Raw genomic sequence first — 23185 nt, 5'->3', positions numbered from 1 at the left:
ATATATATATATATATATATATATATATATATATATATATATATATATATATATATATATATATATATATAGGCTTAGGTTATTCTATTCAAAGTAATTATTGTGTTATTGTATGCATAAATGTGGGCCAATCAATTTTACTTATTTATTTGGTTTATGAAAATACATGTGATTGCTTTGCTATATATAGTTGATTATTGAAAAGTTTACAATCTTCATAAATGTGGGCCAATCAATTTTACTTATTTTAAGAAAGTGATTAATATATATTATTGAATTAAATATAATTGAAAAATATCATTTAAATTAATTACAATGGTATTTTAGTCGATTAATATAGATTTAATAAAGGAACATTGCATTTTTTAAGGAATCATAGATTCTATTAATTTTAAAAATCCGATTTTACGAATTATAATTCTTTTAATTCGGACATTCTGACAGAATATGTTTATGAGTATATTCAAAAATAAAAATATTCTTGGACCATAAATAATAAAAATATTCTTGAACCTATTTCTTGATCATGACTTTAAAAACTTCTTGTAGAATAACAAATTTTTGAACAATCAATTGAAGAATAAAAACAAAAAATACATTATTTCTTATAGAATACGGGTAACAATTGTTAAGAATTACATTTATTGTTAAAGAATAAAACTAAAAAAAATTTCCAAACAGGAAAGAAAACATCAAAATCTAACGACACTAATACATTCTAAAAGAATAATGTTGCTTAGAATCACTTTCAACATTGTGGTCCGTTCTTCAAGCATCAACTTCTGTGAAAACAAAACCAAATTGTAGTTTAGATTCCAATAATGCATTAGCAAATGAAAAATAAAAAACTAAATTCCTTTGGAAAAATATGTGGACTTGTGAATTGCACCAAAACCAATAACCAAGAATTTTAGAACATGCATAAATTAGTGTGAAAATATCCATACTCCATTCCAACAGAATTAGAATTCATGATTTCATTCCAACAGAATTGGAATTCGTGATTCCATTCCAATAGAATTGGAATCTCACCAATATCATCCATTGAATCATCTATAGAAACAAATTGATTTTTATCATATAAGAAGAAGTAAATTTGATATGAAATGATACCATTTTTTTACCACAAGGTTGAACCTCTTGTTCTGCATTTCCTTGTTCCTGTCAAGCAAAACAATAAACCCAAACACCCGTTCAACCATCAATTTCTGTAAAAACACTCAAAACCAAACATCCAGTTCATCCATTGATACCAGTCGACACAAACAAAAAAAATGAATGAATCAAAAGTATTACCTATTGTTGCTTCGTCCTTAGCCTTCAATCCAACTGTTTCCCATTTCTTCGTGTTTATTCCCATTGAACAAATGTCGTTGAACACTCTCCCGGGGTCGTTGTCGCTTCAATCGAACCAATCCTCACACCCATCTCTTCTTTTTTCTCTTCACAAACACCACCGGATTTCCTCCCCGTTCGCCCCTTGCTACTGGAAATGAAGCAAACAGTCGAGAGGTTGCTTGAGTCCTCGCTACACCCACAGAAGCCACAACAGCCTCACTGCGATTCCCGTTTCCTGTCTTCGGCCTCATCGAGCCCCGGAGACGACCATTCTCCTCCCGATAGATCGTTCAGTCGCTGCCTTATGCCGCTTCCTCCGCTCGCAATCAATCGGCAAATCATTGTGCCCTCTATGAGCCTTCGCTGTGTCCGTTCCGTTCATAAGCCACCACTATGAGTGATCGATTACCACCATCGGAAACGCAACCTCGGCCTTCCACCAATTGACAGCACCCCCAAACGATTCCTGCACCTGATTTCTTGAGTCTCCGTGACCTGCACTCGTTGATCTGCCTTCGTCCATCTTTGCCCGATTAAAAGGAACACAGGTTTAAAAGCCCTAATCATTTAAGTGGATCCACTTGTTGAAAGCAAAGACGCCCTTATTTATTTAGGTTATAAGTCAATACCATGATTATAGGGATTATTTTTGGAAGTTACTAAACAAATTACTAAATTACCCTTATTTATTTATTTAATTATTTAATTTTTTATTTAATTTGAATGGACCACATTGATGCATAAAATAACACAATAATTACTTTGAATACCTGAACCTAGCTATATATATATATATATATATATATATATATATATATATATATATATATATATATATATATATATATAGACTTTATAATATACTAAAAAATGAATCTTTACATTGCAAATGTTACATCAATAATCAAATAATCAAGTAAAAAAGACAAATATGTTATAAAGCACAAACTAACAAGAGTTGGAAACACTTGAGAGCATTAATAAGGGGGTGTTTGGCAAAGCTTAAAAAATGAGCTTTTTGACTTATTACCGGTTTGATACCGGTATAAATAAAAAAAAGTGTTTGGGTAAAAAACAACTTATAGCTGTTGGTAACCTCTAATAAGTCAAAAAATGATAAGTAACCTACCCTTACTTATTAAAAACTCCTTATTTGGACCAAATAAGTTATAAGTCTTTTCAAATAAGCTTTGCCAAACACCCTCTAAATACATATGCATGTATCTCCACCGCCTAATTAAGAGGGAACTGTTACATATTAAACATTAAGAAAACATGAAATTTTATATGTATTTTTCTCCGTGCTAACTTGTTCTCATTTTAAGAGGAAAATGCATGCTTATTGAAAATCTTCTACAAATAATGGTGCCAGCATTGTGTGTTTGACTTCTCATGCAACAACACATATTTATAATATTTATAATGAGTTATTCATTGAGATGACTATGGATTGGTTTCCAAATAAGGTTTTCTTAGGTATTTGTTTGTCTTTTTATAACTACATTAAAACAATACAAAATGAACAAGTTATTAATGATTCAATAAAAATGAAAAGAATTAAAATATGTAAACCCGAAAATCTGTTATCAACTTAGGGGTTGTTTGGTAGCCTATTAATTGGTAAATTAAGAGGTATCCTCTTAAAAATTAAGATTCAGATTGTTTGGCAATGTCTTATTTTTTGCCTCTTAATTAGAAAATAGCCTCTTATTTATTCAGACTTCATCATACATCTGAAAATAAAAAAGAGGCACGCGTTCTTGTTTTTTTCCTCGCCCTACCCTCGTCACGCCTCTTCTCGTCGTTCCTGCAGCAATCAAACAACAGCCGCCTCCATCCTCTCCAGCTTCACATCTCCGACCGTTGCCACCTACCACACCTCCGGCGTCGCACCATCTCTTCTATGAAATCGATTTTTCTTTAAAATCTTTTTTCCACGTAACCATCTCTTCTATGAAATCGATTTTTCTTTAAAATCGATTTTTCAATGTAACCATCTCTGAAATTGAAAATACTTTCAAAAATCCTTATGCTGAAATCGAAAATATGTGGATGTGTTCTAATGACCAGAACTTTAGGTCCCCATAGGAGTTTATTTATGTATCTATTCATTGTCGATTTATAGAAATGCAAGTTCTTATTTACCAAATCACCTGTTAAACTGTGGGATTTTGTATCTATACAATCACAGTTTTATGTTTATTTTTTCAAGAAAAGATGCATGTAACATACAGGTTTGGAAATGCATCAACAAAAGCATCTTGATCAAGAACTGGAACAAGAACAGAATGATGTTAAGCTGGCACCCGAGCATCATAACGAAATGCTAGTGTACCTCATAAGGATCTGGCATCATTTTTTGATGATTACAAAAAACTAGCAATTGATTGCTTGAAGGTTTTACGTGTTGAGATGCTATTGGAAACATGTTTTAATATACATGTATGTCACATAATGTATATTTAGATATTACATTTACTAGCATATGAACCATTTGATGAAATGCCTAAATGAAATCCTCTTTTGATAAAGTGTTTGACTTTATTGTTAATACACCAAGACAGGGGATTGAACAAATTTCCTACCTGTAGGTTGTAGATATGGATTGATTGTAAACTCTTCAAGTCACAGAGAGAAATCTTTCTATGATGCTCATTCTCTTAAATGAAATCAGAGACAACATAAAATCAAGATAAATCAAAAGAGATGAATACTAAATGAGCATACTAAAAGAGGAAGAGATGAAAGGAGCCTAAAATGGAATCGGGAATACTAAAGATCAAATGAGGCACCTTTGATAGATTTCTTATGAGTTTTTTTATTTGTTATTCACTTTAATAATCCATTGTATCGATTTCTTAATTTTTTGATAGATTTGTGGGGTTTATATTACTTTAATTTGGATTTATGTTAATTTGGATTTTGTACGGGGTTTATATATATATATATATATATATATATATATATATATATATATATATATATACTATCTTATTATACAAACCTTATTATTTCTAAAAATAGATTCAAGACGTCCAAACCTTTAAGCTGAATGTACAAACATTTATCAACAAATTACAAAATACAATGCATTAAGTACAAATATAAATTAATATTGAAACATTCAAACCTACATCCTTATCTTACCCAATATAGAGTATTTAAATTTTAAAAAAATTAATAAACATTTAGCTTGAAATGCTGAATTTTAAGAGGTACAAACTCAATTACAGTATGTACAATCAGTTTATGCATTATTTACCCAATAACACCCCTATACGCCCAACAATCTCCCCAGTTTATCGGCTAATACTTCTAACTCTTTCAAATCGGCTTTGACCTAGCCTTTACTCCTTGATCGAGTCAATGTGGAATCCAGTAAATCACGTTGCATTCCTTATATATGGAATTAATACCACAAAGGTACAAACCATTCATCTCCAAACAAATTATCGTTGTATCACCCATTTGCTATTTGATTTTAATAGATTGATGATCATTAGAGGTTTTCTGGACCCCATACCTCGAGTTGTGTGTACACTCATCCATCTTCGTTGCCCGTCCCCTTCCTCAAAGGCTTAGTCATCCTCTCTCTCTCTCTCTCTCTCTCTCTCTCTCTCTCTCTCTCTCTAACCTTAGCCATTGCGAGGTTAAATTTATCCCCAATGAAAGTCAAGAAAAGGCATAATATACCATATCCATTATTGTCTCTCCAGAATCCCTATTCTTTCTTTGGAGAATCAATTCTAAATCCCTATTTTTAATCTAATTCTCAAAGGAAAAAATAAAGGATTTGTTAACCGGTTTGTATACATCTTTATCGTTACTTGAATTTTCAAAATGGTCCAAGCAGCTGAGGATGAACAAAATATGACTGGAGTAGGTGAATGAAGGCGTCACAAACAATGACAACAAATGTTCAGGTAATACACAATTATAGCCACTTTTTTCCAGAGTTTATCCGGATTTCATGATTTAATGATTTTGTTGTGCCCTAAACCTGTAATTTTGTTGGATCGATTGATTAAACTGGGTAATAATTAAGTTGCAGTTTCAGATTTGGATACGGTGAAGGAAAAGTTTGCAAAAATTGCTTTTAGGAGAGGATATGTCTGGTGGTTGAAAGGGCATTCCATTAGCTCATGCTTTTTCAAATGTCATTACGAATCTAGCAGGTTCTACACTTATTATACTTCTACACATATTATACTTATAAGACATTTATCTTACTTTAATGTTGGTTTTCAGTGATTAGGATGGCTACGAGGTTGTTTAAAAAGTTGGATAGGCAAAATACAGTGAAGTCTTTTGTTTGCCTTTAAGAAACAACACTGTACTTCCTTATTTTTTTTGTAATTATAGAATTATACATTTTTTTCTTATTATGACATTGTATTTTGTTTATTATGATTTTTTCCAAAAAATTTCTCAAGGCAACAGATTAATCTGATTTCTACATTGTCTTTTGGAATCCTCTACATTACACACATGACAATAGTGTGTGTTATCAGTACCCTTTGAATTTGATTTCAGAACCTTGTGGGATTATTTTCTGGTCGGTAGTTGATGTTGATCAAGGGGTAGTTCTTAATTTGGTAAGGGTAAGTGTCTTATTTATTGGTTGTCTTATTATTTATGAAGAGCACGTTAAGACAAATGTCTGTGAAGTTGATAAAATGGTAAGTCTTACTAATGTGAATATATTGTTTATTACTATTTGGTTGTGTTAATTGTGTGTGTGACTGTATGTGACTATGTGTATTTGACTTTGTATAAGTGACTATAAATGTGCAGCAAAATTTGAAGTGAAGCGGCTCCTTGAGGATTTCGAGTTGATAAAGGCAAATGGACCTACCTTAAGCAGCTCTTACATAAAGGTGGAGTTTTTCTATTTGTATCAACTATCAAGCGCTTACTTGGTGGTGTTATAGCACTTATGGAAGCTGTTCTTGATGGTCCTTGTGTGGCAGTGTTGGGATGATTTGGTTTCCTTTATAACATAAAGAGGATAAAAGTCTAAATGGTCGCCTATTTATCGTTTTGTCAAAATATGGACAATTTTGCCCCTGCTGGCTTGGATTGAAAAAATCAATCTCCTCAGTAGTGTATAGATTTCATGGGTTTGTATGTTGATCCATATATAAATTTATTTCAATTTATGTTCATCCAATTTTTGATATTTGAAGCTTGGCTCGGAACATATTTTGATTTATACAGCTTTGTGTATAAACAAGGCAGGTGTTACATAACCCTCTTTTAAGAACGTTTCTATTTTTTTCTTTTTGATTTGCTTTCTAAACTTAACGTGTAAGAATAGTTGTATGTCACCAAATATGTTAGCAAGTCTTGTATAGTTTATCTCCATATCTATCCATGATTATACATATGTTTGTTCGTTTAATTTAGTATGTTGTCGAACATTGTGTCAATTATTTCTCTTGTGGAAGCAAAGATATTTATCTAAAAAATGGAATTAGTTAATATTTCTTTTCAATAAATAAATTATATGTGTAAAAAATTGTCAAGAAAATAAATATATAAATAAAACTTGGTCTTGAGAACCCACGATGGTCACAAAAGCAACATATTCGATATTAGAAAAAAACAATAATATATTTAATCAATTTTCAAACTACTGCATTGAGTTAGTCAAATTGTCAAATCAAAAAGCTAGAATTAGTGATTTATATTGTAAGAAAATTACAATTATATCTTTTTCTTCAAAAAAGAAAAACATAACGACAAATGAAATGTCACGTATTTAAAAGTAACATAAATTAATTATAACTTCAAACATGTTTTTAGTCCTTTAGAGTTCAATATTAATAATATTGAACATAACAGATACTATTTTTAAAAAAACAATTTCCCAAAAATAATATATTTTTTTATCATTCTTTATAAATCAAAATTTTTATAATTAGTTAATAAGTAAATTAAATATAAAATTATGAATATAAAACTTAAATTTGAACCATTGGGGAAGCAAAATGAAATTTACAAATAAAAAAGCGAAATTATTTTGATAATTTACAACATTAAAAAATTATGAAAACATCATTGGAATGACGATAATGAATACCACACCACAGTTGTGAAACTCACGACATTAATTTTCCAAGTTATAGCAAAGTTTTTTTTTTTTTTTTTTTTTTTTTTTTTTTTTTTTTGTTTATTGGACATTATACTTCGAATTTTTTTTTTAAGTGTGATTACGTTTTAAAAGTTGACAACGATAAGGTATAAAGTAACCATTAGTCCATTAGAACCCATTAATACAAGCTATTCATCCTTAGACAATATGATTCCAAAGAAATTTAACCATTACAAACATTATAAATTAACGAATTATTATTCTCTGATAACAGTATAAAATCATATATTAATTTAAAATAAGTCATTATTGTTTTGCTAAAATCAATTACAAATAAACAAACCTTTATTATTATTATTATTAATTAAAAATGCATTATAAAATAGATAACCTACAACTTTAGTCTCTATGTTTCCATTACTTATACAATATGATCCTTGAGGTGCATTTGTCATCGTACCGCTATTCTCTTCAATCATATGCATATAGAGAGTCTTCTTCTCGAAGCAACCTATTGGTATATAATATGTTTATGAAAACTTCTGACCATAAAACATTCACCATTTGTGATCGAATCTGCATTTTCCATTATCAAATTGCAATATAACATGTTTACGAAAGAAAATTATCATCATTATCCACTTATATAACAACGTGTGTGTCGTTTTATGGTAATAATATTTTTCAAAGCATTAAATGTTCTTTGGAATATGACATCTTTCCAAAAGAAAACTAATCATAGAAAGAAATAACCGCCCAAAAAAACTATTCATCAAACGGAAACAATCGTGTGCTAATACAAAATTATTAGTAAGCCCGACGAACAATTCAAAGGCAATGAAGTATATACACATTAAATATGGTGTATAAAAAAGTATTGCACGATTAATAATGTAAAATCAATCATGTGTTAGTACATATTTTTATACAATCCAAACTCTTCATTTTTTGTTCTTAGTATTTCATATTTTCTAGCATGATTTTTATTCATAATTTCTTAAATGTTGTAAACTATCTGCGCAAAGGAACTAATCGCTTCTAGATATTAATTTCTAAAAAACATATACACACCCGTCGCTTGGCGCGGGTAAACGGCTAGTGTATATATATATATATATATATATATATATATATATATATATATATATATATATATATATATATATATAAACAACATAAGGGTAAAACTGTCATTTTTATAATTCATCACAACAATTCAAAGGTTCCAACCAAACAACGTATTTAAAATTCAGATCTTAAAAATTCAGAATATATATATATAAACAACATAAGGGTAAAACTGTCATTTTTATAATTCATCACAACAATTCAAAGGTTCCAACCAAACAACGTATTTAAAATTCAGATCTTAAAAATTCAGACCCTCTTAGAAATTCAGACATTAAAAATTCGGATCCTGCCAAACAGCCCTTACTTGGATACATACCATGGTATATGCTAGATCATCATCTTCTTCTGTTGCATTGTCTTCATTAACATACATCGTTTATGAAAGTTACAACAATATATGTTGTTGTGTGTATTGGTTTTTCTTGCTCGTCCTCAACGCCTATTATATATGTAAAATTATATACATATCATGTAAACTTAGCGACCTCCTATGTGATTTATTTATGTAACCGATTTAACGTAAAAGTAACTTTGCAAAGAACAAATTTTATGCACGAGAAAATAAGAGTCTTAAACTTGAAAATTTGTGAGAATAGTTGTTGATTTTGGATAAGTGAAAATTTGATACTTACTTAGAAATGTAGTCTCAATCTTTAACGTCATTTTAGTAAATATTTTCTTGTCATTCTTATTATTTTTTTTTATCATCATAACTTCTCTTATATCAAAATTGATAAATATCATAAAAATTGATTTATAATATGTAAGGGTAAATTAGTAATATAACCATTTGGTCTCATTCAATTCGTTTACCTTTTAAAAAACATATTTTATATATACAACCTCTTATCGAGACAAACATTACTGCTTAATAGTATTTAGTTATTTAAAAAATACATAACTTAATAAACAAATTAAAAAAAACATAACCCACTAAAATGGTTGAGCTTTTGTAACTAGAAAAATAAATAAATGTGTCAATTGGTTACACCGTTACACAACAAATTTAAGATGAGATGAACTTGTAGTATACAAAGTTGGATCGTCATTGTAAATGAATCTAAATGGAAGGATTTTGGTTCATCTACGTAACTAATGAGCAATGAGATAGAGCATCCATAATGATGAGTTCAATCTGAGAGTTGAATGAGGTGACAAGTCTAGATGTAATTCAATGGATCAAACTCTATAATTATAAGATACTACACTGAATAGATTTAGAGTTTAATGACCATTAAACTCTTCAATAGAAAAAAGAAAAGTTTTTTAATTCTTAAATATATACTATAAATTACATTTTGTAATATTCTATATGCATCGTAGAAAAAAAAATGATAAAATTATACAGATTGTTAAAAAATATGTGACAGTCCATTGAACTTTATAGAGTTCAATCCATTGTGGATGCATGAGTTTAAGTCAACATATCAACTCAATATGTCGTTGTGAAAATTATGAGCCCAACTTCAAATCTGAAAGTTATATTTATATCTCAAGCAACAAAATCTGAAAATTATATTATTATAAAGTATTGTTGTTCACTTATAAAGCAAGCTACCGATTGCATAGGTGACATGGCATTATCGATTTGAATTTGATGGCTTCCTCTCCAACAAATCATGTTGCATGACATACACATGAGCTTATGTGCATGAGCTTATGTGTTGGTCTTAGTTTTAAGTTTTAACAAACTAGTGGTATTTTTTTCTTTTATTAAGTCTTGAATTTATTTATAGACTGCGATATTCATTTGAAATTAAATGTTGCTCAGATAAATATTGTTTTTTTAACTGAATGGAATGTGTGAACTTAAATAATGACTATCTTACTCTTCAATTCAAAGTTGACAAATAAAAGATGGCCATTTATTAACAAACATTATAACTTAAAACATGTATATTATTACATTATAAGAAATTAAAATCAAATAATTATACTTCTTTTTAATCACCATTTTGTTCCATATAAATGCATCTAACATTAAACATAAAAAATCAATAACAAACATCTAAAAAATAAACAAATACTTACCATATTAAACATTTAAATATGCTTTTTATTTAAATAATAACACAAACATAATTAGTTAAATTTGTAAATATTAAACAATTACTCGATGGGAATTGATTAAAGGTGCCGCTCTCCAAAGTTTTTTTTATTACCTCTTGATCGTTGTAATATTCTAATCTATTTCACTAAACCCTTTTTCAGAAAATCCAATGTCACCCGTTAGAGTGGAGGGAGTCGTTCCATCCCAACCCACCGAACCCACTACTACATCAATTTTTGTCTCTTCTTTTTCTCCATCTTTCCCAACCCACAACACATGGAAATCCTATCTTTTTGAACCCACTCAACCCACTCAATTAAAAAAAATACAAAACAACTAAGGTACAAGTTTTAAAACACATGGTACAAGAGAAAAAATATATTTTACGTAAAATAAATACATAAAATACTTTTTGTTTTATTTAAAAAAAAGTTATGTAAAAAAAATGTTTTTTGTAATTTATTTATTATTTAAATATTAATGTTTTTGTTATTATATAAATTAGTTTTAGGGTATTATAACCAAGTGATGGTTAAAGTTTTGGTCAAATAAAGGGGGGTGGAGGTCTGAGTTCGAGCCTTCCCCTACCTTTAGCAAATTAATTTATTTTTTCAAACAAATTTCAAAAATGGTCCCTGTGGTTTCTCAAATGTCACGAATTCAGTCCTTCTATACTTGAAAAGACGAAAATGCCCTTACAGATTTAGTCCCTAACGGCGTTTTACTAACGGTGTGAGTAAAAAGGGCCAACTTTGCAAGTTTCGCAAACCACAATGACCATTTGCATAAAAAAAACTAATAGGGACTGACTTTGTGACTTTTGGTATAATGGCGTTTTACTAACGGTATTAGTAAAAAGGGCCAACTTTGCAAGTTTCGCAAACCACAAGGACCATTTGCATCAAAAAAAATTAATAGAGACTGACTTTGTGACTTTTGGTAAACCATAGGGACCATTTTTGTAATTTTGTCTAAAATATATTTATGTGGATGTGAATGCTAACCTTATTTGAACTTAAATCTAGGCGACAAACTTGGAATTTGAGCAAGTTGATTTTAATGAAATGGATGTATATCAAACTAAAGGAATATCTTAATAAGAAATGTTGATTTAACTGAGATTGAATTCGAATCCTGTAGAAATTTTGTGTTTAGCGGCAACATAGAAATATAGAATGCTTAAATTTAAGATATCTAAATTGGAAGGGATACATGCTTAAATATAATTATCATTAGGTGTCATTTTAATGAAAATGAAAAAAAACAAGAAAATGATGTGGAATATTAATTATTCTAAATTTCTAAGAAAATAACATGTGTCAAATTAATGAGAAGTTATATTTGAAAAAAAAAACATCTTGATTTATTAGGGTGGAGGGAGTGACTCGCTAGCCTCATCTCCACCACTCCCATTGAAGTCGCTAAGCAATTTGTCAGCCATGGCTCGCCACATTTCATTAATTAAAAACATAGAAGTTTAAAATCTAAATTAGTAAAAAAAAGATAAAACATAGCAAATAAAACATTACATTACTTAAAAAAACATAAAAATTTAAAACATAAAAAACATAGAAAAATACTACCAAATAAAGCATTACATTACTTAAAAAACATAAAAAAAACATAGAAAAATACTACTCGTCATCGTTGTCGTCACCGACCTCATCCGCCTCGTCGTATCCGTCCTCATCCTCTTCTCCTTCATTGTCATTTTTCCATTGGAATTGTCTTTCACATGTGTTCGGTCAAATCGTGTCGTAGATTGTGATGTGTTTCATGGTTTTGTATTTCCAAAACCCTTGTGAAGTATGTCGGGCTGCCAACTTGTATTACTGCAGGTGGATTAAGTATATCGTTCGCGGCATATGAATAAATAGCCCTACCCTCTTCTTATATTATCATGTTATGTAAAATAACACAAACAGTCAACACCATCGTCCATTTTTCCCTATCCCATGTTCATGTCAGATGTTTGATTATATGTCACTTTTGTTTAAGGACTCCAAACGATCGTTCCACATCCTTCCTTATAGATTCTTGTCTTAATTTGAACAATTTTCGTTTTTCATCGGCCAGAAATGAATATGACTTGACAATTGTAGCGTACTCTGGATATATCTCATCACCTAGGTAATACCATACTTATATTCATTTCCATTCACAACGTATGTCATGTTTGGTGCTTTACCCTGCAAAATATTGTTAAATAACAGAGACGCTTGGAGCACATTCAGGTCATTGTTTGACCCCGCCATACCAAAGAATGCATGCCAAAACCATAAGTCCTATGAAACAACCGCCTCTAATATAACAGTCGGGACCCCATGATCACCTCGCGTGAATTGACCACGCCACGCGTTGGGACAATTTGCCCACTCCCAATATGTACAATCAATGTTACCAAACATCCCTGGAAAACCATGTTTCGCTTGATGCGCGACATACAATTGTTCAACATTACTTTTAGTTGGATGTCGCAAGTATATGTCACGATAAAGCTCTATAACATACTCACAAAAAAAGATATGTACAGTCTCGACCCGTCCTCTCATACATTTTCAAATAATCATCTGATGCGTCTGCGGCTATGTCATATCCCAATTGTCTAAGAGCGGTCGTGCATTTTTGTATTGTAGTAAAACCACGTTTACCTCTAGCATCCCATCTTAATTGGAAAAACTCATAATTACGTTCCAAATCTCCACCGAGACGTAAGAATAAATTTCTACTAATACGAAAACGTTCTTTGAGTTTCGATAGATTATATAAACTATCAGGAGCAAAATAATCACGTACCAAAAGTTCATTTGTCGCATCACGATCCCAGTTGATCCATTTTCTATGCTTCTTCTCGACATTTGATCTCTCGCCTCTCTCATGTACCATGTCTTTTGCCGCAGACAACAGTGTGTGCAAAACCAACTTGTCATCAGATCATCATCGGATGAATAAGAAATTGAACTGAAAAATTATCCATTTTTTTGAAAGTGTATGTTTGTTTTGAAAGAGTATGTGTGTGTTTTGTTGTGAACAAAATATGTAAAATGTATGTATATATAGAGAAATTTTACAAGCGGTCAGGTCCAACGGTCAAAAAATTCGAATAACCAATCATCGAGCCCGTCTTCCTCCGTCCTTGCACCCACGTCACAGCCAGACTACTAGCCCTAGGGGCGGTGTTCACGTGTCTCTGGGCGTGCGAACTCAGCATCACGCGTGAGTTTGTATACCCATGGTATATATAGCCTTATGGTAAATATCTTAACCAATTAAGTTTTTTTCATATTAAATTCATTAAATAAAAAAGAAAAAAAACACCTAAAATCATTTACAGTTCCAATTCTCTGATTTGACAATACCTTGATACTACTAGTCACCAGCGAACAATCAATATAGCATGTGACAAAATCGATAACATAAACAACTGGAATGGAACATTAGCAACAACGAAAATCAAATATAAGAACCAAAAAACGTATAACTAGCAGCAGAAATTTGAAGAAAAAAATCTAACATGAAACTAGAAAAATCAATGAGAATGCATGTATAGAAAATCAACATGAAGAGAGCGGTCAATGTTGTTGATTTGATGGGCCTTCTTCCACAACTATGTGACCCGCAGAGTGAGCTCTTTTTGCTTCGATCATGTATGGGTATTGCAAAACGTTTCTTTGGTTTAAGGACATGCCAGCCGGTACACATAGAAGAGGCAGCTTTGTTCTTTGACAAAGGATTGTGCAGGTCTATCGAGGATATGGTGGTATGTGGAGGCCCCTTCTTTGGAGACATTCAGTGGCGGCTGGCTTCCTTACCTATTCGTTTCGGTGGTTTGGGGTTGTACTCGGCATACGAGGTTTCCTCCTACGCATTTGTAGCCTCGAGGGCCCAATCTTGGGCATTACAAGACCACATCTTACGTGATAGTGGCGTATGTAGTATGGACTCAGATTACCTATGTGCTATGACTCGTCTTCGCGATACGATTCTAGGATTTGACTGTAGCGGTTTCACTAATAAGGACACCCCCCTAAATCCCAAAAAGCATTGGTGTGTGCTCTTTTTAGCAAAATCGTCAAAGATATGGAAGTCGACTTCAACATGACTGTCAGACAGAAAGCAGTCTTTAGTGTCTACGGGCACCTAATGCTCAGGATTTTCTGCTAACTATCCCTATTGATGGTCTTGGCCAGCATATGTCTCCTGTGGAGTACCGAACTATCCTTCGTTACCGCCTCATGATTCCCCTATTCCCAATTGACGAGATATGCCCAGTTTGCCGCAAGGCATGTTTGGATACCTTTGGAGAACATGTGGTTCATTGTAGAGAGCTCACTGGTTTCAAGTACAGACATGATGTGGTTCGGGATGTTCTCTTTGATGCTTGTCGGCGTGCCGGTATTTCTGCGAAGAAAGAAGCGCCAGTGAACTTTTTGACGGACCACCAGGATGGAAGGTCCACACTTAGACCGGCTGACATTTTGGTCTTTGGGTGGATAGGAGGGAAGCATGCGTGCGTGGATCTTACTGGGGTCTCTCCTCTCGTTGGTTTGGGGAGCGAAGGTTTCACAGCAGGGCATGCCGCTTTGAAAGTCGCTACGTGCAAAGTGGTAAAGCACGAGAATGCATGTATAGAAAATCAACATGTGTTTGTACCTTTTGCATTCGATACATTTTGTTTTCTCGCACCAGAGGCGGTGGAGCTCCTCAATAGAGTTCAACGGGTCATGCATTCTAATGTCATATCTCCTAGGTCCACAAATGTTGTTTTCAAAAGAATTGGTTTTGCCATCCAGAAATAGCTAGCGGCGCAACTTGTTGCCCGTTTGCCTTCAATCGATATGTATTAAACTATATTAGTCGGAAAAAAAAACCAAATTCATACAAAAATGGAACGTAATATTTACCTTACATAGAATTGATATATTTTAACAATATTAAAGATTCTTTTTGTTCTTGATTTGTAGGCACTCGAACGTAATGATGGCCCATAAATTCTTTAATTATGTACTAACTAACTAGGTGTAATACTCGTGTATTACGCGAGTTGATTAAAAAAAATATTAAATATTAAAATGTAAACATTAAGTATTTTTTTAATAGAATTTTGAAATAAGGTATGAAGAAACCTATTAATTACAATTACTATCATATTTATTATATTTAATATTTTACATATATAAATATATAAGTATTATGTGCATTTTTAATTTAAAATTTGAAAAAACCCAGAAATTGATATGTGGATATTATTTATTTCAAAAATATAATAAAATGACAAGTGTCAAAACTAATGAGAGATTGATAATCTTCATTTGATTAATATAATTTAGATGTAGGAAAGGAGCTAGGCACCCTCCACTTGTTGCCCCCATTGAATATCTATTTTTGGATTATTATGATTATTTATTTATTTATTTGCAAAAAAAAAACAAAAACAAAGGATTGTTGATGTCATCTGTTTTGTTGTATTTTGTTGCAAAAATATCTTTTAACATATGATGTTTTTTATACAGATTAATATCAATATTTTGAGTGTTCATGATATATAATGTTTAATAGAAAATTTCATTTTACATAATTATATAAAGTTTTCTTCTTTTCAATGATAAGCGTAACTAATTAATAGAATACTCTTGATGAGACTTGAACATTAAGTCTTCTAATACAAGTGTGAGAGGCCCTAGGCAACCGGCCCTTGATGACTTATGTGATCAATAAATATTCTTATTTAATTGGCTAATACCGGACTGATGATTTTTTTATTATTTTATTTTATTATTATTTTTTTTGAAACGTCAAATATAACCTAACCCTAAACTACTCATAATATCACGTATGTCTCCGACGGGACTTGAACCCTCGACCTCAATGAGGGAGGGCAACACCAGATACCGCTGGGCTACAAATCATTTGGTCGGATCATGATAAATAAATATAAAGTTATACACCTACACAAGTATTATATGCACTAAAAAATTAAAACAAATGGTGTCTCTTTCACCTTCAGTTAGATTAGATCATACTCATCGTGATTATCAAATCTATATTTCTTTATCTTTACTAAACTATTGAATACCACAATTATTATATTATTGAATAGAACAATAGGTGGTTCTAATATTATAGATGTTTATCTTGCTACATAGAAGTGTGATGCACAAGTATAACCATCAAGTATATCTTATTTTCTAAGATAGATCTAGCTAAACCACCCATCACGAGACAATGAAAATATATAGCATTCAAACGTTCCTAAGGACTTACTTTAGAATACAAATGAAATCCGAACAAATTTAAAATTTGGCGAAACCGTCTTTCACATCATATCGACGGGTTGTCATAGGTGAAAATGTTATTTAACTTACTATTCCATTGGGAAATGACATTTTGATGTAATGGTGTTTTATACCAATATGCTTTGTGCACTCGTGGAATATTGAATCCTTCATGATCCATTACACGATTTTCTATGTTCCAATTTACACAACCATAAGCATACACCTATCGTTTTCATTCTTTTTCTCACAAGTGTGGATACAAACCAACACAATCCTTGGTCATCCATTCTTAGGTAGGTTACAAACCTATTGCGCTTCCACTGCACTACTCTGGCTCCATAGGTGGCTACACCACCACTTTTCTAACTCTCTTCTAAATTCTTTGTGAAGTATCATATCTATTCACTTCATGTTCATTCTAAACTATCGCATCTAACAACGACCCTTTCTTATCCAATAATCTCTTAATGTTTGTACACCAAACCTTCCATCTAAGCTGGTACTATTCATGAGCCCAAGTCTCAATCCATACATGGAAATTTCTCTCCGAATGCCATGTTAGCACTTCTCATCTCAACCCACTTGATCCTCAGGTAACTTTATGATTCCATTGAATCACAATAAGTATCATGTGTCTGTAGCACCCATAATACTGCATATACACTATATAGTTTCAATCTCACCATTCCATTCCTTGATTCACAAGTTTTCTATCTATTTTCTCACAACCCAATTTCTCTACATGAATTTTTTTAGGAAATCATTTCCTTTAACTCCTAGCTATTGACCAACCAGCTTTTACCACTTTCACACTTATACTTACAAAATCTATGCTTGATACATCAAAAGATGTATCTTAACAATCATATTTATCTTTAACGTCGAGAAATCACACACTCCCAATGTTTCTATCTTCTAATTCTTGTACGGCACCTGGTCGTCACATTCTCTACCGAGGCTCTATAATGTTGGGGTATAAAGTCTTTGTTGGATTAGGTGTCTAAGCTCATAACTATAATTAGTATGTACTTGACCCGATAGCAGCATGGTCCTTTTGGGTTGCCTTCACCGGAGCAATTTGATAAGATGGATATTTGAGAAAGAGGTTAGGAATTAACTATAGTTGGTATGTACTTGACCCGATAGCAGCATGGTCCTTTTGGGTTGCCTTCACCGGAGCAATTTGATAGGATGGATATTTGAGAAAGAGGTTAGTTGTGATTTATTAATATATTATAAGAATAATATATTAATTGAGAAATCATATTATTTAATTGGTACTGATCAGGAATTAATTTAGTGATCAAAAGAGACTGACTAAATTAACGGAGACTGATTAGGTAAATCAGTAATACTTATAGTTTGGGCTAATGATCCATGTTGATTAGGGATGGACTAAATCTATATGAGAGTCCATGAAGAGTTAGTCCAAAGGGCTATCAAATGAGTTATTGGATTAAAGGCCTAAGTGAATGAATTAGGGTTTACAAGTTGAAACCCTAGGAATTCCACACTATAAATGTAACCCCTAGCACTTCTAAAATCGGCCAAGACTTCCAAGAAGAAACCCTAGCCAGTTTTTGGTGCCTCCTAACCTCTCTCTCTCTCTCTCATAATCCTCCATTGTTCTTGGTGTTTGTGACTCATTTGAGGTATCATATTTGAGGTACTAAGCTCTTGAAAGGCTAAGTTCTACAAGCTACAACCAAGAGGTATTCATCTAACTTGTTTTATGTTGTAAATCTCAAAATTGTATGCTAGTTAGGGTTCATGCTTTGGATAAATGAAAATTGCATGTATAAATTGAGAAACCTTAGATCCAAAGCATTATAGTGCTCAAAACCCATCAGACTTGTCCAACATGGAGCAGTTAGAATCAAGTGGAGCACTTGGGCTTCATGGAGCATGTAACAAAGAATTGATCATCTGAGAAGGGAATAGATCATCCGACAAAGGAACGGATCAAGTGCCAAAGGAACGGATCTTATAAAAGTGGGTATGGATCATCTAGAAGAGGTTTGGGGAACTTGGGAGTTGAATGGAGCAACTTAAAGCATAGTTGCCCCCATTTGATTAGGTGTTGGGCCAACTCCCAAGCATTTTTCGCCATCGGCATACATGTTGCGCTACTTTAGACCATGTTGTGCCTCTCTAGTTGATGTTGCGCCAAAGTAAAAGATGTTGCCCTAACTTGGAAGATCTTGTGCAACGTTGGAAAGAAGTTGTGCCACTTAGAAGTAAGTTGTGTCATGCTTGAAGGATGTTGTGCTATCCCTGCACAAGATGGGCCATCATCATGCAAGATGCGCCATTTTGGTGAAAGGTGCGCCATTTTGGTTTCTTGATGAGCCATGGTATCCATGATGAGCCACATATGCTATGAAGTCTTCTATGATGCTCAAGATTGTTCAATGTTGCTTAGAAGTTGGTGATGCTTAAGGAATACACAATGTTGTTGTTGGATTAATGTCTAAGTCCATAACTATAATTGGTAAGACTTGACCCGACCCGACATGGTCCATTTGGGTTGCATGGCATCATGCATTTGGATAGACTATAATGAGAGAAATAACACTTAAGGTTGGTTAATATATTATAAGTTCTAATATATTAATAAGGTTATTTAATTAGTATTGATCAAGAATTAATTTGGAATTAATTAAGTGATCAAAAGGAGACTAATTAAATATATGGGTTGATTGTGTAAATCATTCATTCTTATATATGTGGGCTTGTGATCCAAGATTCCTTATGTTGGACTAAGTCCATGGGGTGACCCATGGATACTCCATGGAGGTTAAAATCCATGGAGCATAAGGAATGGGTAAAGTTATGAGTTACATGGTGTAACCCTAATAGCCACCATATAAAAGAATCCCATGGCTCAAGAAATCGTGCACTAATGTGTGAGTGTGAGGGCTAGACGATTTCAAGGAGTGTTCAAGTTTCTCTCAAGTTATTCCAAGTGTATTTGGTGTTGTGTGAACCATTTGAGGTGTCACACTTGGGGCACTAGGCACTCAGGCTTCATGAAGACATTCTACATCAAAGAGGTATGTATTCTATCTTGTTATATTTATTATTTTGTATGCTAGATTAGGATAATACCTTGGATGTTCATAATTGTATGTATAATAGAGAAAACATAGATCCAAGGTATTTAGGGTTGCATGTACACTTAGGAGTGTTAGAATGCTCAAAACCCAACAGTGGTATCAGAGACTAGGCTTGTTTTCTTGTTATACTTGCAAAAGTAGCTGAAAAATCGAGTTGGATGCATATATTCGATTGTTTTGGCTGGAATTGGACTAGGAAGATTACCCTAAGATGTTTTTGGACTTATAAACTTGTTTTTGATGTGGTAATGTTCATGCTAATCCAATTTCTAAGATAATTGTCATAATTTCAAGATTTGTATTAGTTTGTATGTTCATGCTAATTTCTTGAAGATTGATGATTTGAATTATCTTGTTCTTATGAGGTTCTTAGATTAATAGAAAAGTTGTGTGAAATAGTTGTTTTCAATCCATTTTAATCTAAGAGTTGATTCCAAAGTGTGTTTTTGTAACTTGTCCTCAAGTTAAATGAAAAGTCACATTTAAGAATCATAAAACTCATAAAAGTTGGCAAAGGTTACAAAATGAAGAGTCTAGTTCTAATTAAATGGTTTTATGTCTCCATAACTTGTCCTCAAGTTATGGAGGTTCAAGAGTCTCTTCATTAAATTAAAAAAAAAGTGTAACCTTAATTAGTTCCATAAGTTACAATAAAAAAAAGTTATTTTTTTTATTAATTAGTTTAAAGTCTTCCATAACTTGTCCTCAAGTTATGGAACTTGAAGAGTTTTTTTTTTAATTAAAACTACTTTAAACTCATAAGTTATGGAATTAATTAGTTTTGAATAGTTTCAAAACTTGCCCTCAAGTTTTGGAATTTGAAAAGTTTTCACTTATGAATACTTTAATTCCAAGTTAGCCCTTAGAATTTTAAAAGTTAAAATTCAACCCTTATACTTTATAATATTATAAGTTAATAATATATATATATATATATATATATATATATATATATATATATATATATATATATATATATATATATATATATATATATATGTATAAGAGTAAAGTCAATCTTACCGTTAGTAGGCCTCATTCACGAAGCCGGTCTATAAGGGGGGGTATAAGGTTACTGCCTATAAAATGGCAGTTTAATGGGTGTCCACTCTCACCCACCGCTTCCTTGACTGGTGGAGGGTCGTTAGCCGAACGGGTAGGACAAGGACTATAATTCTCCTTTCATTAAAAGTATTAATGATAAATACTAAGTAACTAAACTCTTATTAATACCCAATCTTAGTTACTTAGGAAAATGTGAATTTGGTGCTAACCCATGAAATTACACTTTGCACTTTGCTTAAGTCGTTAGTGGAGCGTGTGTGGTTAACCGGCACACTAACCTGGACTTAACAAGGTAGGCAAAGGGTAACTTAATATTTATCATAGTATCGGTGGAGCGTGTGTGGTTAACCGGCACACTGATTAAGGGGCAAATATTAAGGGTACCAAGTATATTTGCATGGTTATTCACACCTTGTTTTGTGATCCTCGGCATCCCAGTCACAAAACCTGAAGGGCACACTCGAGATTGAAACATGCCTTTGAACAGTTCAATGAATCTCAAAGATCTAGGACTTTCAAATCCAATTAAAACCTAATAAATTATTTCGTTTTTCATGGTGGAAATTGGTGAATCGTCATTCACCTACCTTCAAATATTTTATAGCTTGGATTACGGCATCCCTCTTCTAAGTTATAAAATAGTTTGTTGGGTCCTAGCCTTAATATTTCATATTGGGTGTCATATTAAGGACTTTAAATCAACTATCTTGAATATCTCCCAAAAAGATGTCTGGTCTAGACATTTATGATCTTCCCAAATCTCTTGAAACAAGCTTTCCTAAATGAAGATGATGTCCCATGGATATCATACTTCTTTCACCTCCTCCAATTATTCTCCCTAACCCACAAGTTCCTAAAAAGTTTAAGGTCACTCAAGCCCTATTGGCAAGGCAAGGTCTAGGTGTGATCACATCTTGGAGATGTAGTCACATATTGACAAGCCGGGAGAGTTGGGTGTCAAAGTCTTGAGAAAGTTGGTGGCTCAACTACTTTCTAAGTCACATAGTGAGTTCTTTTGGGAATCCTATGAAACAGACTAAGACAAGACCCTTAATGATCTTAACTATTTGCTAAGACCAACTTCCTAAAACGCTATGGACATTGACAATGATGACATTGGATATCCAGTAAAGCTCTCTCTTCTCAATGGAAAGGGATCGGCCATAGTCAACTCGGTTGACCCAATGGTAAAGAGAGAGGCGAAGTCTGAGATAGTCCCATTATCAAGGGTCCATAGGTAACTATTGCCAAAGGAAGGGGCATTGGTTACAAAGCTGCCAAATTTACCTAAGGATGTTAAAGTCAATAAGTTTGGCTCTACTTCAGGTAAAGTCCATTGTCTAACTCTATTAAGTACATGTTGATTCTGATCGCGAAGATGGATTTCAATCGCATGGTTCGGTGATCAGAATTTTGGGCTATTACTTAAGAGTTATGATATTTATATTGCTTAGGAATAGATAACAACAAGGTTTTCATATGGATTGTAAGGATAAGTTTTTCCGCAAAGTTTTAAAATAAAAGAAAAAGGTTTTGATTTTATTTATTTTAAGTATCCTTACAATGGCATTTGTTAAAAGTTGTTGCTTATAAGATTCCATTGATAGCAATATTGGAAAATGGATTTGATTCTTTCATTTGTGGTAGTGTCTAAATTTACCAAATCAGGAAAGTTCCTCATCGCCCAAGTTTCAATTGGACCGAAACTTGGAATCATGCAAGTTGAATAGTATGATGAATGAGAACTTTCAAGCATTGGAAAATCAAGACTAATTACTTGTTCACATGGATGTGTGAGTCAAGTGAAGGACTAAAGGGATCGAGTACACATTCTTGTGCACTGGTCATGTCCACCACAAAGCTCGTTAAGACTATTTGATTTACTAAAGTTTAGTAAATATGGTTATACTTACAAGTTTAAGTATAATTCTGAAACATTGGAAATGTCTCAATGTATGGCAGAACGAATGGGAAGAATCAAATTAGGCAGAAAGATAAAAGTTTCTCAAATCTGAAAAGATGGGAGAGTACTTTAGTATCATGTTTGTGATCATCTTAATGATTTAGAAATCATATCACAATTAGTCCTCTAAAGGTCATCTAAGTGCATTCT

General features: G+C 32.4%; 1 protein-coding gene and 1 long non-coding RNA gene across 3 annotated transcripts; one reads left to right on the top strand and one right to left on the bottom strand.

Moving 5' to 3' along the window:
- The first annotated feature begins 4803 nt into the window (after positions 1 to 4803).
- On the top strand, positions 4804 to 6605 carry LOC145133276 (uncharacterized). 2 transcript variants are annotated; one of them, XR_013718518.1, is made up of 4 exons: positions 4804 to 5261; positions 5390 to 5513; positions 5587 to 6017; positions 6133 to 6605. It is a non-coding gene; the product is annotated as an uncharacterized LOC145133276 (long non-coding RNA). The 2 variants fall into 2 exon arrangements; XR_013718517.1 differs by having other exon boundaries at positions 4822 to 5261; positions 5587 to 6605.
- Positions 6606 to 12898: 6293 nt separating this feature from the next.
- Positions 12899 to 13499, bottom strand: LOC145130865 (uncharacterized). Its single transcript, XM_079065621.1, has 2 exons — positions 13265 to 13499; positions 12899 to 13113 (listed from the first exon to the last, which is right to left on the bottom strand). The coding sequence occupies exons 1-2, from the start codon at positions 13497 to 13499 to the stop codon at positions 12899 to 12901; spliced, it is 450 nt and encodes a 149-aa protein (XP_078921747.1).
- Positions 13500 to 23185: the final 9686 nt, after the last annotated feature.

This window comes from Lactuca virosa, chromosome 8 (genome assembly GCF_052849685.1).
Source record: "Lactuca virosa cultivar CGN04683 chromosome 8, Lactuca_virosa_CGN04683_v6, whole genome shotgun sequence".
NCBI classification, from domain to species: domain Eukaryota; kingdom Viridiplantae; phylum Streptophyta; class Magnoliopsida; order Asterales; family Asteraceae; genus Lactuca; species Lactuca virosa.
The sequence above is the reverse complement of the archived record's forward strand: the minus strand, read 5'-3'. Positions and strand labels throughout refer to the sequence as shown.